Here is a 27747-nt window from a genome sequence, read left to right as displayed (position 1 = left end):
AAAGTGCTGAGTTATCAGCTGCAGTCCTCTAACTCGGAATTGTCTGTAGTGTAAAATGAATCTCTATTGCCTATAACTACACTTCCTATACAGTTTTTCCTAAAATCATGTTTTGTTTCGCTATTTCAAGAGGAAACGTTAGAACACATCGATTTCTGTTTACAAATTTATTTTTTTGCACGTTTAGGTGGGCACGTGTTAATTTTTGGATTAAATACTTTATGTTGCAATGGCAAAGGTTGGATCAAATATGTTATGGGACTAAAAACTTGCATTTAAGCAAGTACACAAAAATATAGCAAAACTGTGAATTAAACATGCTATCAACTGTCCAAACATATCCTTGATATTTGAAGGTTTTAAAAAAAAAACTGTCATTGGTGAAATACTTTATTGTATTTATACAGATTGTATTTATAAAATCAAAGTACTCTAAATGTATTTATACAGATAGTATAATTTCTATGTCTATTGCAACATGTGATGCACTGGCACTTTAAAAGTGGGCTGAGCATAATGCATTGTTATGTGATCTAGGCCGCAGGGACGGCCGAAACAACAATAATCCAGCATTGTTTCATTGCAAACTTAACTTTAACTACTGCAGAATATATATATATATATATATATATATATATATATATATATATATATATATATATATATATATATATATATATATATATATATATATATATATATATATATATATATATATATATATTAATCCCAGTAGTTATAAGTAAAAACCTTCCAAATATAGCCACTCTGTGTGACCGTACAAACGAGAGGTGTTCTCATCAATCATGAACATGGGTATTTGTGGAAAATGTCATACCTTTCACAATATAACCAATGTACTCTACACTCTAAAATGGCTAGTACAGACTCAAAAATTCATAGACTCTTTCACATAATTTAAAATGGCTACCATTGTGAGATGCATACCAAAATAGTTATGTTAATTGAGACTTTTGGAATCTTCTAAAGGTTGAGATCACTGTCCTCAAATTGTCTTCTAACATAACTTAAAGATGACTTTCCTGGGGAACGTTGAGCTACATTATGAGTCTACTATTGTTACTTTCTCAAATCTCTCAAGCATTCTTCCAGAGCAACAGTCAAGTGTGCTGAACTATTTTGTACTCACATACATGCTTGATGTCTGCTGATCATTCACTTCAACTGCAACCTGACAAGTGGGCCATATGAATATTCCATGTGAGACAGCACATCAGCCTAGAGTGTATCAAAAACAAGGCAATGCCTGTGATTGTGCACCCGTTACACTGGTGGATAGAAGTGACCACAAGAATGACAAGAAAGACACAGAAAAAACACACAAAAACACACACAATGCAGTATTGCATTGGCTGACAAGTGCAGAGCTTTAGGTTTGCATACATTTACAAAGGAGCAAATAATGCCCTTGGTAGGCAGCACCTAGCATTCACAATTCTACAGGCTTCATTTTTCTGTAATGTTTTACATCTCTTTTTGTGTATTTTTCTATTTTTAGTTGTAAAAAATGGGGAATAACATACATAAAATAGATTATCAATACAAATATATACCTTCACTGAATATTTTAATGATTGAGGTAATAACATTCCCCTTTGTTAAATAACAACACAATTATTAAGAAAGCACCCTTAAACCCCTGATGTTATGTCTATGATATAATAACATGACATAATATTATCAGTCTAAACATTTTATGCTGGGCAGGGGATTCAAAGATGTTAACTGACTCTCCCTAAGAGAAACAGTTTTCTATCTTATGGGACTGTGAAATCCATGGGACCTCATTTATGAAAAGTGTTGCATCGCTGGTGGAAAAACAGCGACGCAACACTTTTCACAGCGCCATCCTTACAACACCATGGATGCGACTTTTTTTTACACTACAGCGCTTCATGTGGCAAGGATTGCACAGATACGTCATGAATCCTGACTTATCTGATGACACAGTAATGATAAATTGCTGGAGTGTGTTGGTAACCAGATGCAAGTCCAGGAATGTGTCAATACACATGGGGTGAGTTCGATGTAAAAGGCCCTGTGTCACTCTTTATGCCTGCTTGAAGCAGGCGTAAGGATTTGAGACAGTCAAGTTGTAGAAGTGGCATAGTGAAATCACATAAATTTCACTGCGCCACTTCCATGAGGCTTTTTTCCATGGGAACTCCCACCATACATACATTATACCTGACATAGGTATAATGTGAAGCAGGTCTTTACAAAGTGATGCAACTGCCTAGATGTGTCACTTTGTAAAAAAAAGGCACAGTCTGGCACATTGATTATGCCACAGCATCACTGAAAAGTGACTCAACTGTGGCATAAAACCTTCACAAATAAGGCTCATGATATTTACTGAGACAAACACAGTAGAATATTCGAATAGTGCATGGTGTAGGAAATATATGGCATCGCCATTTTCTATGGCTCACTACATCTTTTGCAATTCATAGAATCATCAGAGAAAATTCAGTGCAACATCCAATGAGTTGTGTGTAAGAATATCAAGTTTTTTTAATTGACCTGCAACACTATTGACTCCAGAATATCGACTACCACAATATTGTCAAGTTAAGAATATAAAGTTAACACTAGATTTATTATTCTTAAATCCACATTTACTTATCTTGACAAATATTATCTAGATCTATCCATTTACTCCTAACTTGACAATATCACAATAGTCCATATAGGTGCAGGTCACTTTTGAAAAAAGTGATACTACAGTAAAACAACCACACAAACATACTGAATTCTGCAAGGAAAGTATTGCATACCTGAGGTTTCTCATCACTGTTCCCCTTATGTGAACATGTAAGATTTTAACCTGTAAATATGCTGGATATGATCACAGCTACGAAAATAGACAGTTTATAGACCGAATAGCTAGTTTTCCTTTTAACTCTCTGTTTAGCAACCCCTTCAATAAAGAACACATTAAAATTAACGTCAACAAACTTTACATCTTACTTTATAACATATTTCTTCACATTTACAAATTTGTACATCTTGTAAGTTAACATAACAATGAAAGCATATATTACACAATGTAATAGATCGTCATTTCTATCCTTCAAATACACATGTATCACTTATGTTTTCCTAATAAACCATACTTCTATAAATCATTAAGGCCTTGACAGAAAAACATCTAAAGTACCATGATTACAATCAAATAAAGTACATTTGCGATGTAGGAGATGAAAGAGAAGGGTTTTAAATATGGGAACACAAATGTGATCTCTTAAGTTAATAAAAAAAACTTGAATATTGGTTGCAAAGAATATTTTTAAAAGTAGCAGATCCAATGTTGTCTTAACAAAGGGCTTTTAAATTCAGCAATGGATGCAGAGGCCTTAAAATTAGAATGATGCAAAACTAGTGCTGAGATGACAAAATGGCGCTCACAGTAGCAAAGCTAATTAACAATAATAAACACGTTTTTACAATGACATTACCACTCTCAAAAGAGTATTTAAAGTTACTGTGTCACAGTCAACAGAGGTCCTTCCCGGTTTGCGAAATTCAATGTTAGCAGCTCCAAATTGTTTCTGCTATATGTACTTGTTGCTATATGGGGTTTTAGATTTGAAAATGATCTTTCATGTCTAATGGTGTTTATTGAATTCATTTTTTATTTTTACCTCACCTGTTGATTCTCCCTTATTTTATTCTTATGAACATCTGTACCATAGACCAATGTTCAAATACCGACAAGATGTATCTAGAAACAGTAGATGCCATATGTAACTGTTCAAGTGGCTCTTCCAGTAAAGCTTATATTGTTAAAATATGTTCATATAAGCTCGGGAATGGTTTGTTGATGAAACTGAATGGATACACGGTTCTTTCATTAGATAGGCATCAATATTCTTCTTTCAGGTGTATCTTAAAGGATATTCTTGTATTACATGGCGAATGACTGAAATATGATATCAGTTACCAATCTAATCATCTTTGAAAACAGGACAGTTTTTATCCCTGGTTCCTGGCTCATGTCTGCTAAACGTCATGCTGGGAGCACCCATGGATACAGAAAATTATTGTGCTATTGATGCTATTGGAGTATCATACTAAGCTACTCCATGTCATAGCTTTGGATTGCATTATGTTACATGGCTATTAAATGCACACCTTTCACCATGGTCATATTTCACTCAATTAGAATAAATTAACAGAATGTACCACTTGAAACCAAACACAGTAAAGCAAGGGCCGAGTCACAGCCAGAGTATTCTCAATATCCCCAATGGAGATACACATAGGATTTGATAGCTTTTCCATAGCAACCAAACAGGTGTTTGTCTGTTTTAGATTTTGGTAATCGTTAACTTATCAACAAGACATAAATCAGAAAGCTGCAACTGAGATACAATGGTGTAATTTGGCATTAAGGAAATGGAATTCAGTAGCAAAGAAATATTAATATGTGATAAAAGGTCTTTAAATGCCTTTGATCACTTGACAACAAGTGATGGATCAATGCCACAATTTCATCATATCTGCATATGATGCATTAAAACCAATAACTCTAGATGGGTATCACTTACACTGTCAGTGATTATCATGGAAATATGACATTGTCCTGGCCCTTGTGGTCAACCATTGACAGCCCTCTGCTAGCATCATTTGGCTCACGGGTATTCTACATGCACTATGAATGAACAATACTATTCTCATGACAAAAGAACAGATGATAGACGGAATGCTGAACTAATGAAACATTCACCCCAGTCACAGATCTGTATTTAATCCATTGTTTTTAGAACGCCCCGCAATTCCACATTAGACCCAGCCATATGCAGAACAGTCTTGACCCTGCGCCCCATGGAAACAGTCCAGCCCGAACTTCCAAGCCAGGTCCTCCCTGGACCAGAAACAAGCATCCTGGGACCGGTTTCGGGGTTTCACTCCTCATCAGCCAGGCTAGCTTGAATCTGGTGGCATAGCGAGCACAGGATACTATTCACAGACATCTCTAGTTTGAGGATTTTAAATAGATATAGATAAGTGTTATTAGACATCCTAAGAACATTATTTGAGAGCAGTATCGTGCCAGCACATTGGAGACAGTTCTAATTCACTATGAATATGTGGGGATAATGATTGCAGCCACCACATGGTGTGAAAAAAACCACGAACCTGCAAGTGTGATACTAGGGACAGAATTTCAATATCTTCCCTTCAAGTTAATCATTTTCCTTTCTAGAGTTAGAATTGTACACTTTATATCACTTCTGGTTTCTGGTTTTCAAACCAAAGACAAGCATCCAACTTTATTGTGAAAATGTATATTATTGCATCCCTGAAAATGTACCTACTTATGGTGACGAACCCAATATTCCCACTAAAAGAGTGCCCTCTTGGGTCCCCTTTGTAAATCTGATGTGATATTTGAAGAGTCCCTGCCTTCCCTACAGCCGTTATAACAACTCTATAATAAACTCACTGAGTGATTTCAAATCAATCAGGGTCAGATGCACTGACTGGGCTTGTGCTGCACTGCCAAGTGAAAGTGACGACTGTCAATAATATTCCAAATTGTTATGACGGGTCAGGAAGAGTGTATTTCAAATGCTGGCGAATATCCTTTATTAAATAATACGGAAACCAAACATGTTAATGTATTGTGATATGTAGAGTCCAGCTCACAACCTATATCAAATGCAAATCCTACATTTGTTTTAATACCAACTTCTCTTGTTATGTGAGGCCAAATGATGTCAAAGATATATTGCTCCCTATCTGGATAATGGTGAGTACATCACACAAATTGAAATAATGTTATATTTGAAAGGCCTGATATTTTATAAAAAAACTAAATACACATCTCACAGCCCAATAATCTATTCTTGAAGACAATACCATTATGTATATAAAAATATATTGGCAACTGCCAACTTTGAGATGCATCAGTATCAATAGTGCATACTTTCAGGCTTGTTGTGGGCACTTGAGCATATAATCTATCGATCTATCTATCTATCTATCTATCTATCTATCTATCTATCTATCTATCTATCTATCTATCTATCTATCTATCTATCTATCTATCTATCTATCTATCTATCTATCCATCCATCCATCTATCCGTCTATCTATCTATCTATTCTAGAGAAAGAGAGAGATAATTTGTAAATGTCACAGAACCTCCGAGATGCCAGTGTAGAGCCTTATTACATATATCACCCATTATGTACTTTCTATAGCACGTTTATTTTGGAGTAGTTTAATTGAAAAGGCTGGTTTCTTCAAAAGTGTAACTAACAATAGGTATTGATTGGAATTAGCGTGTTTAGCTTGTGTTTACGTTGATGAATAAATTGATGTTAAAACAACGGACATAGTTGAGGTTCAGTAGAGTTATACAATTCTCTGGCTGAATAACTATTGATTTTATGGACATATTTTGGATCTTTTGCAGCTTACAATAAAAAGTGTTATTTCCAGCTCAAATGGAAGAAACTAATAACTGTCAGAAAATGTACGGCATACGTTGTATTGCTTACTGCATAATTTAGATAACCTTGCCAAATAGTTCGGCCCTTCATTTTTGCATAATTCTAGTAGTCCTGACAATGGTGAACTCAAAAGAGCGGTTTACGAGCTGTCATTATGACGGTGAAATTCACATTTCCCAGAGAACCCCGAAGTATTTTCCATATTGCATGTTTTCCTGTCAGTTTCATACCACTGAAGTTTGTGCCAGATAACAACTAACTTAAACATATGTGCCCATTCATCCACTTACCATAGATCCCTTTAATTTTAGCCTCATGTTTTTTAAATTCTCAGATACATTTTAAGGTTGCTTTTTCCACCCTGATGAGAACCTGTGAACAAAGATGGCCCAGCGTAACAGAAAGGAAATCAAATGAGTTACTTCTCACCTTAAAAAATATGCATTCATATCTCAACGTTATCTACTCCGATTTACAGTATTTTACAGTGAATCATATGAGCCTTGTACAAATAACACAGTGAAGTTTTCACACAATGAACACCTTCAGACCATGAAAGAAATAATACAGCAGGTTTTTGTATTATTAGTTCTCTGGGTCAGACACGTGAAGGAACTTGAACAGATTCCAGTGAACCGAAGGCACTTTAGATACATACTATTGTAATCGTTCATCATTTTTAACAGTAGTTCATATCCAAAATATGTTTCTATGACTGCCTTCTGGAAAATTTCTCATTTGTCTGCACTGCATATTGCTGGCCCAGTCTGATCGTAGTTCTCCTCATTGAACAAGATAATTTCCAAATTTCCACTTCTGGTAATGATTTGATGAGTCACATGTACTTATTCGGAGGGCTCTGTGAAGATGGTCCACTTCTAAGCAGAATGAGGTGTGCTCCAAAACTATGTGATCCATCTGAATTGAATGAAAAGAAACAGGAGATATTATGGTTATAGTGAATACCTTAATTGAAGAGCTGCAGCTCATGAGAAATCCCCAAAAATCAGTAAATTCATTTTTTACGTTGAAATCCAATTTAGGAAGTTAGGGATGATTACAAAATGTATTTAATAAAAACTCAAATAGCTGAGTATTAATTCTGTGTGGGTACGAAAATACAAACACATATTTTGAGAGTCACAATACACGAACTTATATTTAACCTTATTATCAAATATATAAATATAAAAATACTTTTTAGATTGTTGCTTTTGTCATTTTTTTCAGACTCTCATTGCTGGCACTCAGCCAGGAGACCCACGGTCATTATTCTGACAGTATTCCTCTGCCCAGGCTCAGCATGAAACCAGGATTAAAAAGGTCCCAGTGGGTTGTGTTTAGATCCATACAACTCTGCACCGGCAGTCAATGTAAAGGTGAGTTAAAACATTGTGGCATGTAGCACTGTTTGCAGTGGGATGAGGGTTCTTCTTGCCTCTTTCTCAGTGACATCTCATCACACACAGCCCTGTGAAGGCACTGTTCCCACGCACAGGAGGATGACTAACCGAGATAGTGTAGAACATCAAGAGACTTGGTCCCAAGTCATGTCACTTGCCTCCTTTAGCACCTCAGCAACAACAAAATGACAATTGTAAGACTTTACTGTAGGGGAAGCAGCCAACGTCTTTGATGGAGTTAGACTTTTTAGGCTAGTATAGGGGTATTGTGTTGAGGGTGGAATTGGCTGATGTTACCATGAAGGAGTAACGCACAATTGTCTCTTTTCCACAAAAACTACATTTGCTAAACTTTCCTTAAAAATAATATTCACATCCTTCTCTGCTCATGCAGGAGTCTGATTCAGATGGAATTATGGAAACATTCTCAGAATTTGCAAACAGGAATTTGCATGGAAAGCTGTGCCAGGAAAGAGTTTCCTTCTATAATACGTGTAAGGTCATGTGACATTCGCAACAGGATCCTATTCCCATTGTAACAATTTCTCTATAGTGAAGAACTCTACACAGTGGGAATAGGATCCCCGCACATATGCAAATTTTTTAATCCATGGGGAATATATACCCCCCTTCCAGATCTAAAGGCGATCCATTTCAATCCCACTCTGTACCTGAAAAGAAATTAAAACTGTTCCGTGAATCGAAATGGGAACGAGAAGAGTTTGTGAATGTCCAAATCTTTAAATGTTATTGGATGGTTGCAAGCTTCCAAGGCTAACAGCACCTTTGGAATGTCCGTTTACCATGCTCTGAGTGGGATTTCCTAGGGTGGAGAACTCCCCTTTCATGGTGGATACCTCTGCTCAATGAAAATAGGAATACACTAGTCAGGAATCCCGTTAAGAATTCCGGGAAGGCACAAACAATTACATTTGTTGCTTAATAAATGTTTATGGGCAAATTTACCTTTGTGAGTATGGCTACCTCGATGGTTCAATATTTTAGCAGTTTATGTTCATACCAAGGTAATTATATATCTCTACAACTTCTATTTCTCATTCCCACTTTCCAAACTTCTCATGACAGTATTTAATTTGGTAATATTCACCTCCTTCTAACTACCAAGTGCCTGATTTAGATCACGGTTGATGGGTTACTCGCATAGGATGTAATGGAATTCATAATTCGGCAGACGTAAATCCGTCACCTTTGTGATGGAGTAATCCATCCATTGAGATCTAAATCAGGCTTCAAAACATTACCTCACATAACAATTGATGGAGGCCTTTGAGTGTCAAGGCCAAGAGGTATCTATACATTTCATAGACAGTTGAAGACAATGTCACTATTATGAAACGTATAAACATTTGATTTTACAAAAATGGCTACTGTGATGAACAAGGTATATACTCACCAGAAGTGGTTGAGAGGTTATTAAAGACTTATGAAGCCATTTAATGATGTTGCTTGAATTAGCACAATGAAACAGCCCAAGACTGTCGGCTCCATGCCTTGGTGCTAAGCAGATGTCTCCCTGTTTAATCAGTCTTAACCAAGTATAGTTGAACTGTTGGTTCTGTTAAAAAAAATACAAGAAAACAGTGATGCTAATTTGTTGCTTCAGTTTGCTAGGTATCTGTGTAATACATTTTATTTGTGCAACGGATTTAACTACTTACTGAGCTACACTATATTTGCCTACATAGCATTGCCAGACATATACATTTCAGTATCGGGTTAATGGTATTTAGAAGATGATCTTTTCTTACACTGATACAAAAACTAAACAAGCATTTGTAAACCCCATATATCTTTCAGTTGCCAGCTTTTTGGCTTTGTCAGTACTTTTTTGTGATGGTTTTATAAAACTTTATTGCTGAGAAAGCTGCTGGGTCTCGTCACTCTAAAAAAAAAATTAGAAACAGTAGCTAAGAGCAGACACATGCTTTGCCGTAGTGTCATAGTGGTCCCTGGCACTGTGTGTGGATGTGCTCCTTGTGAAAAGGCAATATGACATCATCTACAATGAAATTAGTCATCTGCTGAAGAGGTGACCCATTGTCCCATGCTGTATGCTATAGTGGGCGAAAAAAAAATGTGAACGACACAACAGCAAACCATTCGATGAAGAGGGCTGTCAAAAAGTAAACTACACACACATCCACACACACACACACACATATTTTTGGTACAATCAAAAGGCCTTAGCTAACACCAGAACCAAAAATATAGTCAAATTTTGAAACAAAGTGTCACGTTTATGCATTACAAACCATTAATTAAATCAGGCAAATGAAAATGCACAACATAAAGAATAACTGGTCATTAGTATTAAAAAAAGGTTTAAACACAATGGAGTATGTATATAACATAGTTATATACCCCACTGAGGTCTAGGACCTTACAATATTTTCCATAGTATTCAGAGGCTGGCCAGCTAATTGAACCAGTTTTATTTTAAAATGATTAATAGATAACCTATTGGTACGCACACTTTTCATCAGGGTTGGACTGGGCTTAAGGCCAATGTGGGAGTGCCTGAAGGGTTGGTCTGACAGATCGGTGTATGGGCTGTTTTTTGGGCTAGTGGTGGGCCTGCTTATGGTGCTAGGGGCTGGGTTTTACTGTTGATTCCTCTGCTATTACTACAAACATTGCCTGCAGCATGTACAAATGCATGCAGTCTTCCATGTTGTTAGACCTGACAGCCTAAAAGGGTGGTCGTCCCCAAACCTTTTGCCTTCCTGCCGTCACTTTTGCTGAACTTTGCTGCTGTTGGCCTTAGGAATTTGCACACTGTACCACTGCTAACCAGTGCTAAATTGCTTAAGCTCACTCCCCTAAACATGGGTTGATTGGCATATCCACAACTGGCATATTTAATTGACTTATAATTACATAGTGATGTGTACTACCTGTGCCCAGAGCATGTAAATTAAATGCTATTAGTGGGCCTGCAGCACTGAATGCACCATCCAATTAATTAGCACTTTAAACATGTCTCCGTACTGCCATTGCAGGCCTTTGTGTTCAGTTTCAAGCTGCTGTGTCAACCTAGCAAGTTAATTCTCTTGCAAGGCCCAAACCTTCCTTTTTTAAACATATAAGTCAGCCCTAAGGTAGGGCCTGGAGAGCCAGAGGGCAGGGTGCAATGTGTATAAAAAGCAGGACATGTAGTATTAATTTCAAAATGGGAAGATGCAACTGGATCAAGTTTGGTGCCTCTGGAATTCAAATGTAAAATCCAAATTCATGGTGAAATCAGATTTTATATTGCAATTCTGAAAATGTCACTTTTAGAAAGAACGATGGATTTAACCCAGATCTCTTGACTGGGTGTGAATGTATGATTTATTCAGCATTCCGTCCATCTTTTGTTTGCGTAGCACTTTTCACTCTAAGTGGGATGGGTATGCCAGATGTGAGTACCTTGCTCACTATGCCACTGGATTCAAGTTAGCCTGGCTGATGAAGGGTAATACCCAGAAACCGGTCCCAAGATGCTTGCTTCTGGTCCAGGGAGGACCTAGCTTGGCAATTCGGTCTGGACTGCTCCCATGAGGCACAGGGTCAAGACTGATTTGCATATGGCTGGGTCTAAACTGAGGTAGCATGGTAAGCAGAAGATCAATGGATTTTACCCAGATCTCCTGACTGGGGGTGAATGTATGATTTATTCAGCATTCCATCCATCATTTGTTCGCGTAGCACTTTTAGAATGTGGGCATTTTCTTACTGTAGCAATATGGTGCCTGCTGTCGGTCTCTGATCAGATGTCTGGGGTTTGTGACAGCTGTATTTTGTGTATTTCCCCTAGACAGCCACACACAACAGGAGCTTAGGTGTGACTTGATAGGCCATCCGGGTAGTGTGGGAGGGAGGAGCTTTATTAAGTCTCACTTACAACTGAATCGGTGGTGTCCTATCCCCACACAAAGGGCCTCAAACCCCACTGCAGTGGATCTGGAGCCAGGACAGGATATCTGTGCACTTCAAAGACTTATCTTTAAAGTCTCCCCACTTCAAAGGCACTACTGGGTATACATACTAGACCTCAGACACCACCACTTCAGTTCCCTAGCTCTCACCCTCTCCTACAACTCTACACATGCCACCCCTAGCTCACTAGACCCCACTGAAGAGGAAATACTTGCCATCCTCAGCGACTACAACTCTGCCCCAATGACCCTTTGCCTGCTAGACACCAGAACCGAACATGCCATCTGCACAGTCTCTATTAACACCAACAGATCGGCTACTTTCCGCGACAGAAGTGTGGTCAAGAGCAACCTAGCGCCGGTACACTTGTCCACCCTAACTCCTGACACTCCCCCTGATTCCTCTCTGGCCTCTAAATCAACTGCCGATCGACGTTTAAGCACGCCGTTGACATTGCTGCACTCATCATGAACAAAAACTAAGACTTTGCTATTCTAACAGAATCATGGCTCAATGACTCATCCTCTCCATGCCTTGACCTATTAATCCCTCCCGGCTACAACATTGCTAGACTGGAAAGGCAATCTAACAAGAAAGGAGGAGGCATCACCTGCATCTACCGCTCCAATCTCAGAGCCACAGAACTCCTGGCGGATTCTACCGACTCTTTCGAATACCTTGCACTCTCCATTTGTAGCAACTTCACTCTTTTGTGAAAGTTACACATCATCTATCATCCCCTGTCATGAAAGACTTCTTCACTGACCAACTCATGGAACTTTTTACTGCTAAGTTCTCCTCGAACTCTAAAGATATCGTCCTGGTCAATTTCAACCTGCATTGGAATGACTCCAAGGACTCTCAGGTCAACACCATCAAAGACCTCCTGTCCGGTCAAGCCCTGACCCAAGCCTGTTCACTCCCAACACACTCGAAAGGGGCCACCCTAGACTGGATCATCTCAAAAGGAATCAACAGTCAAGCTTATCTCTATAGACCCGTGTGACTGGTCTGACCACCACGCCATAGCATTCCTACTACCTGGCACCCACAAGATAAGGGCACCACAACCAGTGATTCCTAAACGCTGTATTAGAGACACTAGAAACCTAGACCACAATGAACTGAAGGCTCGCTGCAAATCTGACCTCCCCCCCTCACATTTCTCAACGGTCAATGATCTCAATAATCACTACTCTGCAACTATCTCGAACATCATGGATGAACTAGCCCCACTAAAGCTAAAAAGAACCCAAACAAAAGACACAATCCCCTGGTTCACTGGGCCCCTCAACAATGAGAGGAGATGCCTCCAGCAATCCGAATGAATCTGGAGACAGCACCCCTCCGCCGCACATCTTACACTTCAGGCCAGAACTGCCTACAACAAGAACATCCTTAACTCTAAAAAATAATTTTTCAGATCGTAGCTAGAGAACGCCAAGAACAGGTCTCGCAAGCTCTTCAATCTGGTCAAACACCAATCCAATAAACTGGTCAAAACCTCGAAAAAAACACCCAAGTCTTTAATATCATCGGGGGAATTCTCTTCCTTTTTTGCTGACAAAGTCACAGCCTTAGAAAATGAACTTAGTGCCGCCACATACTCTCTATCCCTTCCTGGCATGCACCCTCCTCCTGAGATGCCCCCACAGACTTCACCTAAGAATCAAGTACTCTGGACTGACGTCAACCTCTACGACGAAGACTTCGTATCTAAAATACTATCGTCCCTAAAACCGATAACCAATTCAACGACCCGCTTCCCTCCAACTGTCTAGTGGCCGTCGCCCAATCCATTATTCCTAGCTGGACTGTAATAATTAACACCTCCCTCCAGCAGAGTTCCATTCCTGACTCTCTGAAAGCCAGCCAAGTCCTCCCCATTTTTAAAAAGCTGTTGCTGGACCCAGCTATTCCAGACAATTTCAGACCTATCTCCAGCATCCCCCTCTTAGCCAAAGTGTTGGAGAAGTCTGTACAACAGCAACTAAGTCAACACATCAACAACTTCCACCTTCTCAATGACTTCCAATCTGTATTCAGACCTGGGCTCAGTACTGAAACAACCATGCTCCACATTGTTGACGATTCCCTCCAAGCTTTCGACCAAGGGAAAACATGCCTTCTAATCCTGCTAGATCTATCCTCGGCCTTCGACACAGTCAACCACGAAAAACTAATTGAATGCCTCAAACTCAGGATGGGTTTGAATGGCTCTGTTCTAGAATGGTTTAGATCCTTCCTCCAAAACTGATCGCAGCGATTCCTAATCAACGGCAACCTTTCTGCTCCCTCTCCGGTCAAAGTCTGAGTCCCCCAAGGATCAACCCTGTCCCCTACCCTCTTCAACCTTTACCTCGAACCACTTGCCGAAGTATTACGCTCAGCAAATATCTCCCACCACATGTATGCTGATGGCACCCTCAAAGCCTCCTCTCTCGAGAATATTCTCTCCCTGAATGAGGCCCTGAAATCAACCATCAATTGGCTCACCTCCAATCAACTGAAGCTCAACGCTAAAAAAAACAGAATTTCTCTTAATTTCCCCACCAAAAAACAATCCAGAGACAAAGATACCTATCACAGCCCTAGATTGCCCACCGACCATCGTGGACTCAGCAAAATCTCTGGGAATAACCCTTGACTGCAAGTTGAACATGCAAGACCACATCAACTCGATGGCCAAATCAGCCAGATTCCACTTGATCTACCTCTGGAAACTGAAACCCTTCCTTGACACACCGACCTAAAAAGTGCAGTCCAAGTGCTAGTAATCTCCAGACTGGAATATGACTGCTCCACCCTCTCTAGTTTACTCAAGATCTCCCTGGCACCCTTAAAAGCCTGCCTTAATGCTGCCGCCAAACTTCTTACAAGCTCAAAAAAATGTGACCATATAACTCCACACCTGAAAGCATTGAACTGGCTTCCCCTCGAGGCCAGAATACAACTCAAACTGGCTTGCATTACACACAAGGCCTTATACTCAAACTCCCCTGCTTATCTCGCACAGAAACTGGTGGTATCTGGCAGAATCAGAAACTCCCGGTCGGCCAGAGACCTCTTACTCCAACCTGCACGGTTCCGGGAAAAAAAAACATTTAACCGGGCTTTCTCTGGATCCGCTCCAAGAATATGGAACTCTCTCCCATAAGCAATCAGAAGAATCCCCTCTCTGGCACGTTTCAAAAAGGAGGCCAAAACCATCCTTATGGGTAAATTCCTCTCCTAAATGCTGCCTCCTACCAACACAAAGACCTTGACCAACTACCGACTAGCGACTCCCTTCGGAATACCGAGGTACATCATCAAGAAATCTTGGGTCTTATCTGGAGTTATTTAAAGGTAAATTGTATATACATGTCCTCTACCCTTTATGTGATTCCTTGCCTAATGTGATCCCCTGTAAAGCGCTCTGATACCCTAACGGGTCAAGTTTGCGCTCTATAAAAAAAAAAAAAAAAAAAAATAAGGAAGAACTGCTGTGCTGCTGAAGGACAGCCACTCTGCTGGACTACTGCTCCGGATGAACTGCTGCCCTGCTCTGATGACTTGCTGCCTTCTGCCCTCTTTGTCTGGGCGAGAAGGAATGGTCCTGCATTTCTTGAATGCAAAAGCCAGAGTGATTCCAAGGGCTAGTGTATGGCCTCTTGATCTGAAGCCTTAGGGACATAACAGGCATCGAACAACCTTGCAACTCCAGCTGTATTCTGCCATCTGTGAGTCTACCCTGCCAAGTGATGCAACCCCAGTACTGGAACCTTGGAAGTGGGCCTGAGGAGCATAATAGAAGAACTGACACATCTTCTCTGCTGAGCGGTGCATCCTCTAGCTGCACTGACACATCTCCTTGGCTGAGTGGCACATCCTCAAGCGGATCCAACACATTGCTGCTGTTGCATATATTGGGCCCGGTACAGAAGGTGCGCATTTCCTTCAAATCTTTGGAACTGGCACATCACTGATGGTGCAGCGCATTTCTGACAATGACCCCCAGCCACCACATCGCAGCTTCGTGACTCATACGAACTGATGCGGCACCTCGACTCTGCACCGCATAATCCATGACTTACTGCTTGAAGTGTTGCACAATACTTTACACATTGCCTGTAAGTTTAGCCTGACTGATCTGTGCAAGCTACCAAAGGGTGAGCACAGGTTAAGTTAGGGTTGGCCTGCCTCTTACCCTGACTAGGATTGCGGTTGCTGCATGACCAGGGCACATACTCCAGTGAACCAGTAACCCAATGTCTATGACATACCTTGCAAAAAAACGATGCAACTTGTATTTTCAAGTTTAAAACTGCGCTCTGCAATACAATAGGTATTGTTTTTGCAAAACTTTGAACTATTGGTATTGTACATGACATTGCCTTTTACTATTATAAAAGGCATTGCCATTTACAATGCCAACAGCTCAAAAACACGCAATTGTGAGACCTATTGCATTGTGAATGCTTGTTCAATGTGGCATCTGGGCCGAGGTATTAACAGTGGACAACATTCTAGCGTTATACTTACTGTGACATCAAACCGTTCAAAAGAATAACTTACCTCTCTTCTGCTGTTTCATCGATTACAGCGCAGCATTTGAACGGGTTGACCGGCCAATCATTTGGAAGAAGCTTAATGCTTGGGGTATACCCCAAATGCTGATAAGAGCTGTAATCTCATCATACACAGAGACATGAGATTGAGTGAAAACTAGGCTCAGCTTTGTTAGTTGTACAATCAACACCAATTGAAGCCTAAAGCAGGGCTGAGTTTTAGCTCCCCCGCTGATTATTCTTTACACTGCTGCTTTAGGGAAATCTTTGAAGTCTGTCTGTCTGGTTCCTCCCAAACTAGGAAATACCAATCTGCAAATAATACAGTATGCGAACAATATTGTGATCATGGATCACACCAAAAAAACTGGTATACAATGGGCATTAAAGACAGTGAACACATTCAACATGGTCAACTATCTCGAGGTAAATCATGACAAAACAAAAGTCATATTCTTTGGGAGATATCAGAACAAAAAGAATGTGACCTGACACTTGTAAAGGAAGACAATTAGTACAATGAGGAAGTACAATTACATGGGTGTGTCGTTCAGCGGAAACGGCACTCCGGTGGCACAAGGGAGAGCTCTCAAAAAGAAAGGTCTCACCATTAAGTGTGGGGTTGGTCAATCAAAATTACTATTAAGTAGCCCCTAGACAGCCCCTGTCCTAAGGGGAATGAAGGTGAAAATTCTCCCATAGTTACAATATGGCCACCATACTTACACAGGGACTCTAGACCCGGCCTTGCAGAAAATCAATTGGAGTTCTTATAAAAAAATCTTCCAACAACCACGATATGCATGTGGCTTAAGCTCAAGGCTTTGAACTGGGCCTAGTGAATTAATCATTAGATTCCAAAGCCTCCATGCTGAAATTTTATATAAGGACAAGGAAGGCCCCAACAAATTCACCAAAGGGCCACCAGAAATTCATATTTAAACCTCCAGGTAATCATTGGTTCAACCAAGTAAGGAGTGCTACTGAGTCCCGCCAGATTGATGAAGCAGCCCTCCAAGTCAGGAACATACAATACAGGATATGGTTTATGAGCTACTGCAGCTTTTAAATTATTATTATTTTTTAAACCTGACAAATATTGAACATTTTCCAGTATTTGTTTGCAAATTAATATCTAACGTGTTTAATGTATTTAATTATACACCAGAGGTTTTTATTTTCATTCTTCATGCCTGCAAACATGCTCCCTCCTTCATATAGAAGAGGTGCACACCATGCGTTTAAGTGGTTTGTGGGAAAGGTGATGGTGTGGCGACATACTATATTGGATAAAGTACCTCGTGGTGCACATGATAAGCATCTCAGAGTCCTTCTGCCTAGTTCCTCTATGTGGTTATAGAACTCCTCAGTGACTTGCAATATCGTTATAATGTACGGCAGTAGGTACATTATACCTTATATCTTGTGCAGACATGTTAACTTATATTATGATAAATTGTTACATAATTTCCAACTACAGATCTGAACCATTCAGTGCTATTTTATGTGGAAGATTGCTTAGATATGAGGAAATGTTTGTCCTTTCACGAACCCAAGGGAAATGTTGAAGATGCGTGTATTTGCTGTTTTGTTTTTCTTGCACACCAAGCATCTTCTGACATTCAGAGCAGCCTTCCAATCTATACAGTGTTTGTATTTCGATTCAGTGGATCTTATTCACAGAGACATTTTGGAGTAGGTAAAGTAGTACTCCTGTAGTAGCCTTTTATATATTCCTATATGCCTTTGTGAAATAATTCCAAAACATCTAAAGTTGGACTGAAATGGGAATAAACAAGGAATATTCATATACAGTAAGAACAAATGGACAGAACTGTATCCTCTGTGCACTTTTACTAACAGGGAGTTGGACATTGCGAAGCAGATAGACGAAGGCAATTGCAAGTACATAAAAGACTCCGCCTGATAGTGCTAGTTCCTGTACTCATAAATGTCTTTGTCAATCAACCCACAGTTTTTAGGTCAACTCTTTTTTAGTCAATGGCAGTATGCATGGCAGTGGACAGTAGTAAAATCTCACTAAAAATTAAACAAGTAGTTCTTTAGGAATCTGTTTGCTATATGTAGATAATAAAGTGATTCAATTATTTTTTTAGACAATATTGGTTTTGGTCAGTATTACCATGTAGTGATACTTACATATCGCAAATCTAGGTTGAGAGCAATAGAGCATTATCAGTGGATAAGAGCAATTCAGGATCAGATGGCAATTAAGAAGGCATGGCTATTGTGAAGGGATATAGTGTTCTAACTAAACATGGGTCTTCAGCAGTTTAGATTAGGTGAGGGTCAACAATTATCAATAGGAACTTATACAGATATTGAAAATTATAAGGAAGATGAACGTGAATGACATGGTGCCCCCCTGCCACAGTAACCTAAGATGGGCACTAGACGCAAAAAGAAAAATAAAGGAAATAATCGGGAATCTAAAAGTGGGAGTAAACCAAAATTCTCTAGATGTAGAGTTCACGAAGAGTGCACTCAGAGTACAAGGAAGGGAGTACTCCAGAAGGCAGGATATAGGATATCTAAGAAACAAAAAATCAGTGGTAAATATGATAGAATCATGGGAAAATGAGACTGGGTACCCATACTTAGAAACCCTGCCAAATTATGCATTTAGGTGGGAGATATTGAAAATCCGAATTGGCACCATCCCTTGGCTAATGGAAGGGAGAGTTAAGGCAGAAATGTTATATCCAGATGGTACATGTAAATGTGGCTTGGGGGCCAAGTGTGAAATGCTGCACATACTACTTGACTGCTTGACATGTCTAGAAGTGAGAAAACGGTTCTTACGACCTTTATTTATAAAATATGGCATAAGACAACGAGTACAAGCGACAAACTTATTGATAGGAATGGAAAATCTGGAAATAGCAATTACACTTGGGAACTTTCTGAAAAAGGTGAATCGCATAGCACAGGAACAACAAAATAAATCAAATTAAGGAACCTATATTGTTAGATACAAGTAAAAGCTAAGTTACGAGGGATTGCAAGCCTATAAGATATCGGATAGTACTGTAATGAGAAACATATCGAAATTGCCTATTTTTAATGTAATATCTTCCAGTTTTATTATGTATAACATGTGTTTTAAAATTCTTCTTAACATTTTTATGTCTGTGCTACCCATAGAATGTTTTTTCTCTTTAAATTTTGTATAACATATAGAAAGCGGCATGGAGAGTAACAGCCTGATTTGTATGGTTTTGATATTGATGTGATGCATTTCGATCTCATTGTTTAAAGACCACGGTCTAAATAAACAGAGTTTCTCTCTCTCTCCCCCTGCATAAAGAAGTTAGGTGGTGCTATTGCATCTCATGTTGTCCTATATATGCTGTGAGATACTCCTGTTTTTATGATGTGTTCTAGTATCTTTAGTATTATTTGATCCCAGGACAAGTTTGCTGTTTTTTTGGTGCAGGTGTATCAGGTGAGGAGGGTGATCTAGAATCTTCCTGAATGAAAGGTTTTGTCCCAGTAATGTGAATAATCAGACAAACCTTTGAATACTGGTTTCTTTAACATGTGACGTTCCCTGATTTCGAGGACAAATATGAACATGCTGAAAATGGCAACAGGAGGGCGAATTCGATTTTGCATCTTAGGGTGGCAAATGTTGCGGCCAAAAAAGGCTAAATTGGGGGGCGTGGCCAGCTAAAATGGTCGAACGGACGTGATCCCGATCGGCTCCGTCCTTGGCCTGTGTTTTTATAGAGCATACAGCTTCTTACCAGACACCCCGAACACTTTGTGCCAAAGGTGAAATGATTGTGGGGGACTGCACCATAGCTCTGCGATCCTCCTTCTAGGTCTAGGGATTGGGGCTGGAGAGGAGAAAATGGCACCCTTCCCCAGGCGAGCTCCGAGAGCAGTAACTAAGGAGTCGGGGCAACCTCTTTGCCCGCTTCGGCTGCCTGAACATAGTGATCGCCTCAACCAGCGCGGCTCACCTGCTGGCTGAGAAGATTCTCTGCCCCTGGGGGTCTCCCGGTAGTGATGAGCTGAGCCCCAGCCCCGGAACTGCAGTCACGCAAGATGGCGGAGGACCCGACCGGACTGGCCGCGATGCGCACTGGAGGAGGGGGGGTGACACCCTCTGATCCTCCATTCGTGCAGTGGAGCACCCTTGTGGCAGGGAAAACTCTGAGGAGGTAAGTTCAGCCTGCGGAGGCAAACCACAAGCTGGGGATCTCGCCTGGCAACGTGGTCCTTGTCCATTGGATCAGCAGGTGCCGGAGGGAACATGGGAGTTCTAAGGGGTCTCTTAGGGTCATAGGAGCTCAGCGGCACAGAGACCTACATGCTATCAGCAGGACAGTGCCTCGTGGCAGTGGTGGGGCTGCAAGGGAGCACCAACAGGGAGCAGGAGGAAAGGATTGATGCCTGACCCTAAGATGGCCAGCTCAGCAGACTCCAGCTAAAATGAAAACCCAACACATTGCAACCAGGTGGAGGGGCAAGCACCAGTGAAGTGGTGCCCAGCAAGGCGCATAGACAAAGCACAGCACCCAGTCAGCAGCACAGCCCAACAACCCGCTTTGCAGTCTGAAGCCGGCAGCTCCTCAAAACCACTGCGTTTGGAGTCAGGAGGGCCCCCTAAGTAGGCAAAGGGACGAAAGAGGAATCTGCGCACTTGCAGTGAGTGTGCTGTGGATCTGCACGAAAGAGGGGGTGGCCAGATGCTGACCAAGCAGCGCATCACCCTATGCCACCCAAAAAGGCCCCCAACAACAAGGTCTCCCACTACTTCACTGCAGATGACCAGAGAGGAGGTGGCACCAATGTGAACGGCAATGGCACTTACAACAAGAAAACCTCAAGTCTTCCCTTCAAGAGTTCAGGAAAAATTTGTGGGCTGACAATAAAGCGGATATGGTGGACTCTTTCGACTCATTCCGCCCAGAGGTGCCCATCCAAGCGGATGTGGACTCATTGGGTACACGTGCCCTTGACTTTGAAGCAATATACCAGGAATTAACTGAACGTACCAAGCCCCTCGAAGAAGGCTCCGAACAACTGCGTAGCCAGTTGAGTGTGACCTCACTCAAATGCGAAGATTTAGAAAATCGCTCACGTCGCAACAACATTCGAGTCCGAGGATTAGAGGGGGAATGTGAGATCTCAGACTGTGAGACATTCATGGTGGGCCTCTTCTCCTCAGCTCTGGGAGAGGATGGCCCGGAAATCCGGCTGGAGTGAGTCCACAGAGTGGGGCCGCACCTGCCAGGGGAGAACCAATGACCTTCCGACATTCTGGCAAAATTCAGTTCATTCAAAGTGAAGGAAATGGTCCTATAAAAGGCGAGGGCCACGGACAAGATTACCTTTCAGAATGCCACATGTACGCTTTACCAAGATGTAGCCCAGGCCACGCTCCTGCGACGCCAGCAGTTCCGCCTGGTCACAGATTTCCTCAGAGACAAGAAAATCAGATACCGGTGGACATACTCTTTTGGTATTACTTTCCAGTGGAACAACAAGCACCACCACTGCAGAGAGTTGTCAGAGGTGGCGGACCTGCTCAGTTTGGAGCTTGCAGCGCCTTGAAGGGACTCTGGGGGTGAACGACAGCCAGACCGTCACGGAGAAGGCGAATAGCGACGAGTGGGAAAAGAGAACGTGAAAACTCCGGACTGAATCCAGTGTTCAATCGTTACCAAAAGACAATGGTGCTCGTTTCGGAAGTCTTGTGGAGTAACTGGAGAGTTGGGTGGAGCAAAAGACATGCAGTCTACAAGACTTAGGGGGGTTTAAGACCTGCTTCTTTTTCCTCTAGGTGGCCCTGAATCAGCTACGTACGGCTCTCAGACCAAGTGTCAGGGCCTTTGGGGGTCTACATAGAGTGACTCAAGGCCCTCCAGTACTGCGGTGAGGAGAGAGCATATTGGAAGGGTGGATGAAGCGGACGACTTGCATGCACCTGGACACTTATGGTGTAGCCGGAATTGAAGAACTTAGGTTACTAAATCCGGGGTGCTCAGAATTTTGACAATTACAGAGGGTTTAAAAAAAATTCCATGCGGATGCCTTAACAGTTGATGTTTTGGGGGCTGAGAGAAAGGGAAAGGTTATGTTCTGCAAGTGTGTTCTAATACAGAGGCTTCCCTCTATATTGGGGATCCTCTATACTCGTTCTTACTGTTTCTTTTGTTTTGTTAAGTTAGTTCGATGTCATGGTGCTTTTTTAACATGTTTGCTAGAGGGTACGGGAGAGGAAACGCGGGGACACAGTCAGCGCAGAAGGCCTGTGGGTAGGGGCAGAGTTACACCCATATACACATGGCAGGTAGAGCCCTAACATGGAATATCCGGGTCCTCAACTCCCCTAATATACATCAACGACTGTTGAAAGATTTAATTGACCAAAATGTCCAAGTAGCGGCCCCTTAAGATACACACCTCAAAAAAACTGAGGAACACCGTCTGAAACACAAGGCATACCCCCTAATCTTTAGCACCTCCCACGCTTCCAAACAGAATGAAGTGGCACTGCTATTTCAGTTGGGGGTCCCATTTCAGGTGAAGGACATCAAAGCTTACAAAACAGGGAGGTACGTCATAGTCAGAGGGGAACTGAAGGGCAGGCTATGCACATTTGCAGTCATTTATGCACCCAACATGGGGCAACAGGACTTTATACTCTCCTTTCTTATGACTTTGGAGAGCTTTGCAAGGGGAGAACTCCTTATCTTAGAAGACTTTAACCTCATTTGGGATCAGGGGCTGGACAATTCTAACCCATACAGTGCGGCTGGGGGGACTTTCGGCAAGGTATTATGAGAGCAGATTCAACTCTTGGGTTTGGTAGATGTATGGAGGGACAGTAATCCCACACTGCATGACTACTCCTTCTTCTCCCACAGAACATACACCTGCATCAATTACATATTCATAAGCCAGTCCCTGCTCCTCAAGATTCTGCAAACGCACTTACATCCGATTTGTCTGTCTGATCATGCCCCTCTGGAGATTACCCTCTCCGGGCCGGACCCATGCCCCAAGCAAAAGCGATGGTACTTACCCAATTATTTGTGCAGGGATTGCCTGCTGCGCGATGAACTTAGGCAAACTATTAAGAATTTTTTTGAGCTGAACAACCCTGGACCCTGGTAGGTCTCATGCCACCACCTGGGATGCTTTCAAAGAACTATCAGGGGGAAATGCATTGAATTGGCTACTACCATGAAAAATCAGCAATGGGAAGAGCGTCTCATGCTAGAAAAAGAACTGCAGTCTGCCGAGCATACACACAAGATCAGCCCTTTGGCCACGGCGCTGAGGAAAGTTACAGCCCTTAAAGGAAATGTACAGCCCATTTACACCAACAGTGCTACGCTTACAGGCCACAGGCTACGAGGGAGGATACAAAGTGGGGTCACTCCTTGCACACCCACTACGGGTCAAACAGGAAAGGGAATGTGTAAAACTTATTGTAGATGATGCAAGGGTTTCACACAAAACAGAAGAGGGGAAGGCGCAAGTCATTGAAAACTTCTATTGTAATCTCTACACCTCGGAATACCCACGGGCATAGGAGCAAAAAAGTTACCTGGACTCTTTAGTTCCCCCCCAGGTCTCGAAGTCAGTGAATGAAGATCTGGCCCACTCCATTACCCCTGAGGAGGTACAAAAGACGATTGACGCTCTTAAATTACAGAAGGCACCGGGGCCAGACGGGTTCACTGCACATTTTTACTGTACCTTTGTACCAGAACTTGCCCCCTTTTTAACTACCTTATTTAATGTCATCAGTTCTACACAACAGGTCACCCCCTCTATGGGAGAGGCAATTGTGGCAGTGATTCCTAAACCGGGCAAGGCCCCTACAGCCTGTTCCTCATACTGCCCGATCGCCCTCTTAAATCTTGATGCCAAAATCTAAGCAAAAATCTTGGCCACCCGCCTCAAATCATTGCTCCCAGGACTTATCGACCGGATCAATCAGGTTTCATTAAGGGGAGGCAGACTCATGATAACCTGGGACGTATCATCCACATAATAGAGAAGGCTTGAAGGAAGGACATCCCGGCGGCTCTACTCACATTTGACGCAGAGAAAGCATTTGACCCGTCGAGTGGACGTTCTTGTTCCGAGTCCTTAGACGCTATGAGGTTTTCATAGGAATGATACATGCCAATTATCACTCACTTAGATCTCAGGTCCTGGTCAACAGGATTGCTTCCCCCTTTTTTAACCTGGCTCGTGGGACGAGGCAGGGGTGCCCGTTGTCCCCCCTCCTTTTTGCCTTAAGCATAGAACCCTTGACGCATAACATTAGGAACAACCCAGACATAACAGGGGTAATATTCGGCACGATGAGCATAAGATATCGCTCTTTGCAGACGATGTGCTCCTTCCGATCACGAAGCCAGCATCCACCCTTCTGGCTATCCAGGGGTAACTTGCCCGGTTTGAATGAGCAGCAGGATTTAAAATTAACCTGCCCAAGTCATTCTTACTTAATCTGACCCTGTCTACGGGGAAGAGGTGGCAGGTGGAGAGAGCTTCACCATTCTCATGCACAACTAAAGAGATTACCTATCTAGGAGTTAAGCTCATCCCCCTCATTTCAGATCTCTACAAGGCTAACTTTCCCCCACTTAAGTGCCAATTAAAGAGTTGCTTGGGCAGATGAAGTGCTGCATATATCTCCTGGTTGGCTAGGATAAATGCCATCAAGATGAACGCACTCCCTCGCCTGCTTTATCTCTTCCAGGGGCTACGAATCCCCATAGAACGAGGTCTCTTCAAAGAGCTGCGACAAATGATCTCTAAGTTCATTTTGCAGGGTAAGAGGACCCGCTTGCCCTATTGCTTGCTCATGCTCAACAGGGAGTAATCACACAGTGGTCGCTGCGCACCTCTGAGAAACACTAGATGCATATGGACAGGCAGATCATGGGACGCACCATATGGGATCTGTTATGGAGGCCCAGGCATGACAGACCGTCCAATACATATATCAGCACACCCACATCCACTACACTACGGGTCTGGGACAATCTCACCAGGAAATTATAGCTGACCACCTTCCCATCGCCACACACACCCATACATTTTAATGCTGCATTCTCCCATCGCAGCTAGAGGGACCCTTCGAGGCTTGGTGGGAGGGAGGCTGTCTTATGAGTTCTCATCTATTTCATAAGGGAGAGGTCCACACCTTCCAGGAATGCATGAAACAATTTTCACTGACCACTAAAGAGAAGTTCCACTACCTGCAGTTTAAACATTGGGTGATGCAACCCCTGATGCGGCAGGCCGCCACCAGAGACCTGCTCCCCATAGAGAAGTTTGCCCAATCAGGATCTACTTCCAAGGGATGCATTTCCTATCTACATGCTCTCATACAGGCTCTAACCCCACGGTCCACCCCACGATACAAAGGCTTCTGGGATACACAGATAAGTACTCCGCAAGGGGACAAACAATGGGAGCGTCTGTATAACGATATAACAAACTTCAATCGCTCAATGTACCTAAGGGAGGCGCATTACAAAATTCTGTATGATTGGTACTTATACCCCCCAGAAACTACAGAGGATCTCCCCCAACACCCCAGCTAGATGTTGGCGAGGTTGCGGTCTACTGGGCGACTTCCGGCATATCTGGTGGGACTGCCCTTTCATTCAACCCTTTTGGAAGGAGATCCAGTCCCAGATTAAGCTCATATTAGTCTACCCGATTCCTCAAACCCTGGAACATATATTGCTGGGGGCAAGAAACCCAACTCTGAAACGCCACACGCAGAGGGATCGATCCGTTGTGTGACTATGCTTCAGTACAGCCAAATTGGCAGTTGCGTCTGCATGGAAAAAACAAGAGGTACCATCCCTGACTCAATGGCATGCGAGGCAATGGAAGGCGCAACTGCTCGAATGCATGGCAGACATAATGGATGATACCAGGAAATGCTTTGACTACATATGGTCCCCATTGGGGAGTTATCTATCAGAGGGGCTTCCTCGGACGGCATGCTCCCCAAGGCTAAGGGCCCTTAACCTGTTCCATATATAAGGCCACAGAATTATAGCTGCACGTGGGTCGCTCAGAGGCTGGCTCAACAGGGACCTAGACGATCAACCCTCTTGTCCACTCTACTATTCTTTGCACCATGACATCAAAGTTTTGTTGAAGATTTTTTATGTTAGATATTGTAAGTTTCCTTTATAATTAACTCTCCCTGGAGGGTGAGATGATAGCAACCTGTACATTACTAACTGCAACACTTTGCATATGTCATTATCAAAATGCTTTCTTGCCACTGAACTCGTGAACAAGGTGTAACTCACATGTGATATCTGTGACTCTTGGCTCTTTTCTTTTTGTGGCAGTTGTTGCTTATGTGAAGCATTTCAATCATAAAAAAAAGATTGAAACAAAAAAAGCAACATTTGTAGCCCAAAACTTCAGAATTTGTGGTATTTTTGCAGTGGGCAAAAAAAGTGCCTGCCACAAAAATATTATTAAAAATATTAAAGGTCTGTGCTCTGGCACTTCTGGAGACTGTGCTATGTCACATGTCACAGTCTGTAACTTTGCAAAGTCTTCAGCAGCGCAGTGCTTGTTACCGGAGGGTGTCTAATGCCAAAGAGAGTAGAATACAATATGACTGCTTCTCTTTTTGGCATCAGGCAACCTTTGTGTGCAGGACAGCTTGGTTGGGGGGGAGCAGCTGGGGTTGAGGGTATATATAACAAGAAGACAAAATAAGAGAAGAGATGGGGGAGGTTAGGGGTTATTAGGAGACAAGAGGGGTTGTTGGTGAGGAGTGCAGTGGGGTGCAGGAGAACCTTTCAATGGCCTGCAGAGTCCACAGGAGGAATACAAACATGTGAGGCAGCTGAGGGCTAATCAAACAGAAGGGGGCTCAGCATTTCAAAGGCAGGTAACATTCAATCAATCAATCACTGCATTTGTAAAGCACACTCCATACCCTTGAAGGTCTCAAGGCGCGGGGGGGGGGGGTAGGGGCGCTACTGAGGTCTTGGCGGCGAGGTAGGAGAAGGATCTGGCGCCGAGGGTTTTCCGGATACAAGGAACTGTGGCGAGGGCGAGGTTGGCTGAGCGGAGGCTTCGGGTGGGTTTGTAGAAGTTGAGTCGGTTGTTGAGGTATGTAGGTCCAGTGTTGTGTAGGGCTTTGTGTGCGTGTATGAGGAGTTTGAAGGTGATCCTCTTGTTGACGGTGGAAGAGGAAGCTAACACCTCTGCTACCTGCTGACATGTTGCTCACCCTCCTTTTACTGGCTCAGCAGAACACAGAGCCAGTAAACTGAGAGTGAACACAATGATTTTATTTTTATAAGCATATTTTGCGGGCAACGTTTTTGAAATCAT

The 27747-nt window shown here is 42.2% G+C and overlaps 1 protein-coding gene across 1 annotated transcript in view; it reads right to left on the bottom strand.

Moving 5' to 3' along the window:
- Positions 1-2964: 2964 nt before the first annotated feature.
- GALNT5 (polypeptide N-acetylgalactosaminyltransferase 5) overlaps positions 2965-27747 on the bottom strand; it is a 228953-nt gene continuing 204170 nt past the window's right edge. Inside the window, exons 9-10 of the mRNA XM_086950453.1 lie at positions 9300-9461; positions 2965-7400 (exon numbers count right to left, since the gene is read on the bottom strand). Coding sequence (XP_086806579.1) covers positions 7266-7400; positions 9300-9461 — 297 coding nt within the window. The 3' untranslated portion in view covers positions 2965-7265. The remainder of the gene's footprint in view (positions 7401-9299; positions 9462-27747) is intronic.

Source organism: Lissotriton vulgaris, unplaced genomic scaffold (genome assembly GCF_964263255.1).
Source record: "Lissotriton vulgaris unplaced genomic scaffold, aLisVul1.2 SCAFFOLD_796, whole genome shotgun sequence".
Taxonomy (NCBI): domain Eukaryota; kingdom Metazoa; phylum Chordata; class Amphibia; order Caudata; family Salamandridae; genus Lissotriton; species Lissotriton vulgaris.
The sequence above is the reverse complement of the archived record's forward strand: the minus strand, read 5'-3'. Positions and strand labels throughout refer to the sequence as shown.